Here is a 9831-nt window from a genome sequence, read left to right as displayed (position 1 = left end):
AAAAAAAAAAAAAAAAAAAACACCCAAATGTATTTGTGGCATTTTTTAGTGGAATTCCTGGCTTCCTTTCGGCATTTTTACTACAGTGTTACTCCGAAAAATTTTAAATCAGATTTTATTTTTCTATTAAAAATTGTACTATTACCCCAGTCCATTAAAAATAACTACTCATGTTTTATTTTTAAAGTTGTAATATCTATTGGGCAATATAGTATTTTGTGTTTCAATGCATTAATATTGTTCTTTTTTTTTTTTTTTTAAAAATTGTCATATTTGAATGATATCTTGAATTATAACTAACTATATATCGTATATTATTAATGTCATCTCTTATTTGTAAGCATTTCATTTAATTATATAAGTTATTCCAACCAAAATAAAATGAAATGATGATTTGAAATAATATTTTAAACTACCATAAATAAATATTCAATATAAACTAAAAACTTTCCGATGAATCGCAAGGGTTAGCGACTAATTTAATTATAAGTTTGTAAACATATAATTCAAAATCCACAATTTTATAAGTCCAAATATTACTCGAAGTACCTTAAGCCAATTAGGCCATCGATGCAACCTACGACTCAATCAGAACTAAAATAAAAATAAGCAAGAACAAATTCGTGATCATAGTGGAAAATTGGAAATATGCCAATAACGAGGAGTATGAAAACCTAAAAAGTACTAGCAATGTGGCTCAAAATTAAGAAGAAAATCAATTCAGAAGTCCTTTTGTGGACTAATGCCATCCTCATATTGTTAGAGCATTCCCAGAAAACATCTTAAAATTTTAGTTTTTAGCAATTTAAAACATTGCTTTATCTATTTTAACACCCCGCTTTATAATATACTCAACATCAAGGGTTCAATTTTTTTACTACTTCATTTAAATATTCTTTTTTTTTTTTTTTTTTGGTAATCTACATGAATGGTCTATATCATTTACACCATATTTCAATTTAATCATTAACCTTTCAAAACTGTAATAATTTGGTCCCTAACCTTTCAGTGTCATGACAATTTGGTCCCGTCGTTATCCTTTGAATGGAAAAGTTAGACGTGTCAAACGAAAAAATAAAAAATTTATTTACCAGCCACATCATATTAAAATAATAAAATAATATAAAGTAAATAACCAAATTTCAGTGCTTACAAGTTAAAAGTTTTGTAAAAAAACTAAAATCTATCGACCTTCCCCTCAATAGCAAGTAGCAACCCTCTACAACAAAGTCAACACCGCAAACTCTTTCCCCTTCACCAACAACTGTAGAGAGGGAAAATTCCCAACCTATCACAAGCTGACACATCATATTATCAAGTACACAAAATACAACAAATTACAAAGCTCCACATATTGTTGCTAGGTTTTACTATCACTACTCAGAAACCAACAGAAATTTGCCAAGTGTCATGCAAAAACCAATCATGTATTAGCGCGTGTAAGTGATGACATAATCAGCCTCGCATGTGTAAGCGATGATATAAGCAGACCAATCAAGCTGTGAGATGTGTCACCAATCAGACTCTGCCATGTGTTGCTCACCCACCTCCAAACTCCTATAAGAAGCATTCCTAAGGCATTTAAGAGGACACCAAGCCATCTAGAGCATAAGCAGCATCAAAGAAGATTCAGAAACACTCAGAAGTACAGAAGCTCTATAGGAATCAAGCCTTAAAGCCTTCAAGAACATCAAACTCAAAATCGAAGAACATTCGAAGCAGAATCATCCAAACTATCTGCCTAGATCTCAAAGTTCATTGGAATCAAGCTCAACAGCCTCCAGAAACTCAACAAACCATAAATCAACGAAGCTCTGCAGATTCAAGCCTTTAAAGCACTGAAGAACTTTCACCATAAACCTTCGAAAACGAAGAACGCACCAAGAACATGAAGAACATATGAAGAACAAAGAATTTCTAACAAGCTCATAGCCAAAGATTCATTGTGATTCCATTTCAAGAGTCTTCAATCCATCCTTCAGCCAAATTGAAGAATCTTTTGTGTTCAAGTCAAAATTACATTATTACAATTCCAATTAATAAGTCTTTCAAGGAGATCGAATTAGAGGGTCACTCTTTTGTAATTTCAGAGAATTGTACCACATATTCATTAATACAAATTCGCATTTGTGAAACTATTTTACTTGTTTGATTTATTTCGAATTAAGAAATTTAGCCGTCGGACAGCAACCCTTTGCCTCCTTCCTTCCTTAACACCACCATCGCCTTCTCCGCTATCTCCAATCCTTGCTCCACCACCAGCGATGAACAGCTTCACCACATCGGCACCCACCGCCCTCTCCTTATTCTGCTCTATCGAACAATGCTTGTACATCGTCATCAACACATATTTCTTCCCTCTATTGGACCTATTCGGTAACAACAAAACCAATGGCGAGATGGTCCCACAAGCCCCAATTAAACCCTTGTTCTCCGTCATAGCCTTGCTAAATCTCTCTCTACTTGAGGGGAACAAGATGATAATTACTGATGCTAGAGTTATAAAGTCGTTGAGCTTGGCTTTGGTGTTGTTGGATTTGAAATCATCCTGATTCTAGTTAGATTAGATGCTGGCTTCCTGGCAAAATATCAACTACTCACTACTCACCATTGCACATAAGAAACCTCCTTAGAGACTAGGCTTTAGTTTTAAGACCTTATGTTGTCTTTTAATGGCGTTTTAGGGTCTGCTTATCTATATGCTTAGTTCTTTTCTTGTGTGATTGTGTTTAGACCAATTTGTATACTTTCTCTTTACATATCAATATATTTTCTATCTTTTCACTCACAAAAAAATAAAAATAAAATTAGGCAATGGAGTCAAACTGTCAAACTTAAACTCACGTGCTAACATTTGTTTTTTTTATTTATTTAAAATATGGTGTGGCCGCATACACATAGTTGGCAGTTGATGCGGTAGGTAAATTAAATTTTTATTTTTTCATTTGACATGTAAGACCTTTTCATCTAAGGGATAACAATAGGGACTAACTTGACATGACATTGAAAGTTTAGGGACCAAATTTACACAATTGAAATGTTAAGGTTTAAATTAAAATATGGTGTAAAGGATATGAACTATTTTTGTAGTTTACCATTCTTTTTTTATTCATCATCTATTTCTCTTCATTTCTCTTCCTATCTATCTCTCTCTCTTCTTGGAAGCAATAACAACCATAACAACCACCTACAGCCACCACGCACAACCATCACTAGCAAAACTAGTCACCACAACTCATGGCCATAAACCCACCACCTATACCACAATCACCCCAAACCCACCACATAAACCCAACCACCCATTAAAAACCCACCACCCATACCACAACCACCACAAACCCCACCACCCACAAACCTACCACCATATCACAACCACCCACCACTAACCACATCATAACACACCGGCCTAAATCAACCAAAAACCACCGCATAAGCCACTGCCACCATAAGCAACTACCACAATTGTAACCCACTCCCACCACCACCCCTACCACCCAACTGAAACAACCAAGCACCCACCATCGTCCCTGCCAAACCAACATCGCCACCCACTCCCACAACTCACCATCATCCTTGCCAAACGATCTACAAAACCTAGTAGCCAAAAATCACAAAACCCACAACCCAAACCCATGATGTGACAAAAGAGAAGTCAGAGGAGAGAGAAGAGATTGAGAAGGAGAGAGGCATGGGTGAGAGAGAGAAAGAAAGAAACAAATTAATAAAAAAATTGTAACAACTTGCTACAGTAAGTTGTTACTAGTAGCAACTTACCTTAAGAAGTTTCTAAAAAAATTTTAAATTTGGCACCATTGATGTAGGGACTTTTTTGTGGTTGAGTTGTTAAAATAACTTTTACAATTTTAGTGTGAACGCTCTTAGCAAACAAATTAAAGCAAGGATTGCAAGCAATGCTAGAAAAGGTGTCTAACAAACCAAACTAATAAGGACAACCTCGAAATATGCTATCGAGAAAAGCACCAAGGAAGATTGTAGTTGTCTCATTTTATATGGTCCAACTCCTCTCCCATTTTTGTCAAGATGGACACGTGGCAAATAAATAATATAATGGTAAAAAAAAAAATGCCATGTCATATGCAATTTATTTCTCATTTCATTCAACCTGTTCTCTTTACAACATCACCACACCAGTGCCATTCTCCTCCTTTTAGCAACATCATAGCTATGTCACTATCTCCTTCTTCTTTTAGCAATATCATAGCTATGACACTATCGTTAGAAAAGGTGATCCATAAAGCCGATGTCATCTTTTTTTATGGTCGAGGGTCTATTAGGGAAGATGTCTCTACAACATGGGGGCTTTCAAATAGTTATAGAATTGAAAAAAACGGAGGTCGAATTGACAACCCTCTAATCCAGTCACAATTTTGCGATTCATGGCACTGCCATTTTAAATGCTAAAAAGTGCAAATGAAAATATGATGAGGTAGAACCAGAGATTCTTCACATTTTGATAATACTATCCTAACACGCTAACCATCAAGTTGACACGCTAAATAGTCTATAGATGTCCATTCTCATTAAATCACTTTTATGTTCTTTTTGGAAGATCAGATAAGAGACCACCTAGATCTGGATTCACTTCCCCAAATCAAACAATTTTTTATAGATCACAATCCCTCTCTCTCTCTCTAACTAAATGACTCTTCCTTTCCCCTATTCTTCATAACCATGTCAGTGCCCCTAAAAGTTCAAGGAAAGGATTTCAACCTATACATTAAAAGTCCTCTCTCTCAATTAAAAGCGGCCATGGAAGATACTTTCTATTGGTTTAATTTTCTTGATCGATCTATTGGATAATGAGAAGTCATTTTTTTTATTTAGAGTGTACAAACCTCTTTCTTTATTTTTTTTCCCAGGTTGATTAGGATTTACATGTACGAGATGATGAGTAGGCTACAATTTACTTTGGTTGTTTCGTAACATTTACAAAGACAACTTCAAACTCACTTCCAATTCCAACCTTGTCCACTGCTTGATTGAATATGTTCCTAATTTATTTATTTTTATGTTTAAAAACTCATATTTTAAGATTTTGTACAAAATTGATGTAGCATTAGATGGATTACTGGTTGTGGGCGAATTTGATAGCACCAAAATCAAAGAGGTTTTTGAAGAATGTGGTAAGGGTTGATAGGCAGGAAGAGACAAACCTATTTTAAATACCATGATAAGCTTCTTCTTGCTGGAGAAACAACAATGCAAAGCATTTCACCGGGTATTTGTGCTCTTCCAAGGTTTTACTTTATTGCTCTACAATCTTTCTAATATTTTTCTAATAAAATATATCGATTTGTATATACATATGGCTTTAATGTTCGCAATGAAAAAAAATAGTGGTATTAGATAGTCTCAATTTGCAAAACCTCTTTTTTCTTTTTCTTTTTTCCTTTTTTTAACCATTGTTTTCATGAAGACTTTTTCATTGGTTTTAGAAAAGCAAAAGGAAAGTATATTATGAAAGGAAAGTTGTGAGTGAAGAAATAGAACCTATGAATGTGATCCTCCCTTTATGGAACCATTCTTCTTCACCACTAGGGGTGACCACGGGTCGGTCCGGGCGGGTTTGTGCCCAACCCACGACCGACCTGATCAAGTCGGGTTCCAAATTTTCAGGCCCACCGCCGACCGGTCAGAAAATCAGATAAGATCGGATGGTTCTTGCCAGAAAGTGGTCGGGTCTCTGTTGGGGTTGATTATTAGGCAAACGGCGAGAATCCGGCGAGGAAATTTTGAAAAACGGTAGAAATCTGGCCAGATTTCGCTAAATCCAGCGAGAACTTGGCCATTTTTGGCAAGATCTTGGCTAGATCTAGCGAAATCTCGCCGGATCTAGCTTAAATCTTCCCAAAGAAAACTCAAAACTCGCCGGATCTACCAAAAAAATCTCAAAACTCATCGAGAAAATGATAGGTCGGTCGGATCGGGTTTCTCGGATTTGAGAGGAGGAGATCCTATCTCCGACCCCTTGATCTCGAGTTTTGGAGAATGAAATCCATCGTTGACCGCAGAAGCAGTCGGTTCGGTCAGCGGCAGCGGGTGGGTTGGTTCCGGCGGGTCCTTGGATAGCCTTATTCACCACAATGCTCAGAGCACCTAATTGAGGATGCGAGAGTTTTTCTCCAATTATTATTTTTGGTTGATTTGTAATTCACACTTGTGGGGAAGTTAATTTTGTAGCCTATAACATTGCTATATAGTCTCTTTTTAATTTTTTGGGATTGATCCCTATCTCATCCATTCCAGACTTTTATATTTTGCTCTCATGATAGAGATCATGGTGTTAAGGTCGAAAATGTCACAAGTAATGTGTCAAGGCCCAAAATATTACAAATTTAAAGAAAAGAGCCCATTTGGGCCCTTAAAGAAGGGACAAGGCCCAAATCTATTAATCAAGGCCTATTCAAAATGAGTGAGAGGAGGTCTAAACCCATAAATGGGCAAGCTCTAGGCGGAGTTCAGCCCGGCCGTTGTGAAGAAAACTTGCTAGGGAGCCCATAAAGGGACTAGACCAGGATACCAGATTCCCAAAAGCCCGAGATCCTTGAGATATATTGAAAGAAGTCAACTGGGATTAGGATAGCTCAAGGGAGCATGCTCATGGACACAAAGAATGAATGTGGATGTGTCCCATCAGCCACCCATGGTTCAGAAAAAGGCTGATGGTTTAGGAATCAGCACTCCAAAAGAAAAAGCCTAGTACCTCAGGGAATGCAAGAAGGTGGACCATTAAAGAAGGTGGTTGATGATCTTTCAACCTGACAGAGAAGAATATACCCATTTAGAGAAAATGACAAAAGGTGAAGCAGCCCAAAAGGTGGATTTGAAAAGTAGCATCTAAGAGCTTTGAAAAAAGGGATTAAAAGTTATAAGGGCTTTTCTGATTTCCGATTCAAAAAAATTCAAAGAATAAAAAATGATAAGTCAGAACTCGGAAGAATGGTCCTAAAAATTAAAATGCGGGAAAACAAAGGGCTTTGTTGTATATTTGTTCCCACACTTCAAAGCTCTACAGGAAATAAAGTTCTGATTTTTATGGAATTGAGTTTCCAAACAAAGCTGTGGAAGATTACTCTAACTTGGGTACCACTGAAAAAGTGAAATCCCAAACCAAGAACCGTGATTTCGAACTCTCTTTGAACTTTCAGGAATTGGGTTACATTCAGACCAGGAATAAGAGTTCTACTTCAGGTCAGTTTCTATGCTATAATTTCATTTTATGATGCTTTTTTTTTTCATCAAATGAATAAAAATTGCTAAAATGTGTGGCTTTGAGCTTAGTTTTGATGGTAATGGTGGCTTTTATTGAGCTATTTTGAAGGATGTGTTCTCTCACTTTGCCTAGAAAGTTTAGGGGCTGAAAACCTTTGTGGGTATTCATGATAATCTTTAAATGCATTGGGTGTGAGACATGTGTATTGAGGTTTGCTTCTGCTTTTCATCCATTTGTTGTGGGAAAAGAGAAGCAGAGGGAAGAAGATAAATAAATAAATAAAGTTGGGTAGGATGAAGAATGTTGAAAATTTTCCAATATTAGTTTTTCCCATTTTAAAATTTTTCATTGTGATTTAGAGGGATTCACAAGGAGTCTCTAAATTTTTTTTGAGGAATCTATATTTTTATGGCATATCCAGCAGCCTATTCTACTTTAAAACTCTTTTCAGACTGTCAAAAGGTGCTGCTGTGAAATTTAAAGACAAATCTGACGGTTATGTGGTGAAGGAAAATCTGCAAAATTATGGATGTAAGCTTTCCATTAAACAGTGGGAAGAACCGAAAGTTCAGAAAGAAACAGAATGCTAAGAAGAGCAGAAAGCGAATTGAAGATTTACCAGACCCAATTATTCAGCATATTTTGTCATACCTTTCAACCGAAGAAGCTGTTAGAACTAGCATATTATCAAAAAGATGGAAATACCTATGGACATCCATCCCCAAACTTGATTTTGATGAAGGGGAACTGGATAGGAGGATGATGTTCATGAAATTTGTGGAAAGAGTGCTTGCGCTTCATGATCCTTCAGATATAAAAAATTTCTCTCTGTCATGTAATGTGCAATATGATACATCTCGCATTAATGCGTGGATTTGTTCTGTTGTGGAGCATAAGGTTCAAGAGTTAGATCTGTATCTTAGAAACTTTCAAGAACCGTTAGCATTGCCGCCTTGCTTATTTACTTGTGAATCATTAGAAGTATTGGTACTTCACATGTTCCACTCTCTCAAGCTTCCTTCAAGCATTAGTTTTTCTAGTCTCAAGTTTTTGGCTCTTGAGAAAGTTATATTTTCTGATGATCATTCAACACAACAGCTCTTTACGGGTTGCCCAATCCTGGAGGACTTATCTATAATTGACTGCATTTGGAAAAATGTCAAGGCTGTTTGTATCTCTTCTCCTATGCTTCAAAGGTTTTTCATAACTGATAAATACCTATTAGATGATGAAAATGATGATAAAGATGACCTGAATGCTGAGGCAGATGATCAGAATGATTTTAATGGTTGTCAAGTTGTGATTTCTGGAACTAGTTTGAAATCCTTTTCTTTTGATGGTCAACTCATAAATGATTATTGCTTCTACAACCCATCCTCAATAGTTGATGCGTCTATTCAATTCTTCAAAAGAGACGCGGAATATGATTTCCTAGATGCTCATCGTGTATTTAAGCTTCTTAGCGGGCTTGGTAATGTGGAAACGCTGACACTAAATGTTGGTGCTCTTGAGGTATGTTTCCAACAGCTCATTACATGAATAAATGTATCCCTTTGTAGCAGCCATTCCTTTTATCTGCTCGCTTATTATGAGGCTCACTAGAAACTTTTTGGTTGTGATGTTTTCTGTTTATCATAGGTTCTCAGTTATGCAAAAGAGTTATTTGCCCATCTGCCTGTATTTTATAAATTGACCCGTCTCAATTTCGAAAGTGCGTTTCCAATAGAATTTGATCGTGAGGCACTGCTGACCATAACCCGGAACTCTCCTTGTCTTAACTATCTTAGTTTTGGGACGGTAGCATTATTTGAACTGCAACTTGTATTATAATGCCTGGCCACTATTGAATCAACATTGCAGCTAATTTTGTGTTGTTTGGTAACCATGTAGCAGGTCTGCCTACCCACATATTGTGGAAATCATGATGGGATAATGAACCCAGTGCCTTCATGTTTCGTGACAAACCTCAAGACTATCGAAATTTTTGGCTTTTGTGGAGATGAAAAAGAGATGCATGCAGTAAAGATTTTGCTTGGAAATGCGTCAGTTTTGGAGAGGATTGTCATTATCTGTGATGAATTTTATTTCGAATTCCATGGGGACTTAAAGAAGAAGCCAAAGGAAATTTTTGAACAGATACTGTTGTTCCCCAGAGGGTCAAGGAGCTGTACGGTACATTTCCTCTTGGGTATTTGTAATGCTCCACGTTATAGTGGCTAACTGACGCATGAAAAATTATGCCATATTTTTAAACTTCTTTATTAACCTTTTGGCTATGTCATCTTACCAAATTTTGTGGTTCTTTCTTTGATTCAAATAAGCAATTTGATGTGTAGGTTGCTCTAACTAGGTTATGCTGTGCAGTATATGTTTTGAGATCTTCAGGTGTCACTGTCACCCTTGTGACCTGCAATGGGACGTTCATTCCAATGAACATCTAGGCTCAAAATTCATATTACATGGTTGTAGTAGAGCTTAAAAAGTGCTTGGATGTGGATCTGCCAGAAGGTGGAATAAATGCTAGCACTCTAGTGTTGGAACTCAAAGGGTAAACAATGAAACAAACGTTGGACAATGGCTTAATGGCACAAATCAAC

At 36.5% G+C, this 9831-nt stretch overlaps 1 protein-coding gene across 4 annotated transcripts; it reads left to right on the top strand.

The window, feature by feature from the left end:
- The first annotated feature begins 6927 nt into the window (after window positions 1-6927).
- Window positions 6928-9536, top strand: LOC136061511 (F-box protein At4g22280-like). Of its 4 annotated transcripts, none has more exons than XM_065774694.1 (4): window positions 6928-7212; window positions 7744-8746; window positions 8873-9031; window positions 9125-9536. In XM_065774694.1, the coding sequence occupies exons 2-4, from the start codon at window positions 7760-7762 to the stop codon at window positions 9452-9454; spliced, it is 1476 nt and encodes a 491-aa protein (XP_065630766.1). In that variant the 5' UTR covers window positions 6928-7212; window positions 7744-7759; the 3' UTR covers window positions 9455-9536. The 4 variants fall into 4 exon arrangements, with proteins under 4 accessions (XP_065630766.1, XP_065630767.1, XP_065630764.1 ...); XM_065774695.1 differs by having other exon boundaries at window positions 7686-8746; window positions 9128-9536; XM_065774692.1 differs by having other exon boundaries at window positions 7686-8746.
- The last annotated feature ends 295 nt before the right edge of the window (window positions 9537-9831 follow it).

Source organism: Quercus suber, unplaced genomic scaffold (genome assembly GCF_002906115.3).
Source record: "Quercus suber isolate HL8 unplaced genomic scaffold, Cork oak 2.0 scaffold_96, whole genome shotgun sequence".
NCBI lineage: Eukaryota > Viridiplantae > Streptophyta > Magnoliopsida > Fagales > Fagaceae > Quercus > Quercus suber.
The sequence above is the reverse complement of the archived record's forward strand: the minus strand, read 5'-3'. Positions and strand labels throughout refer to the sequence as shown.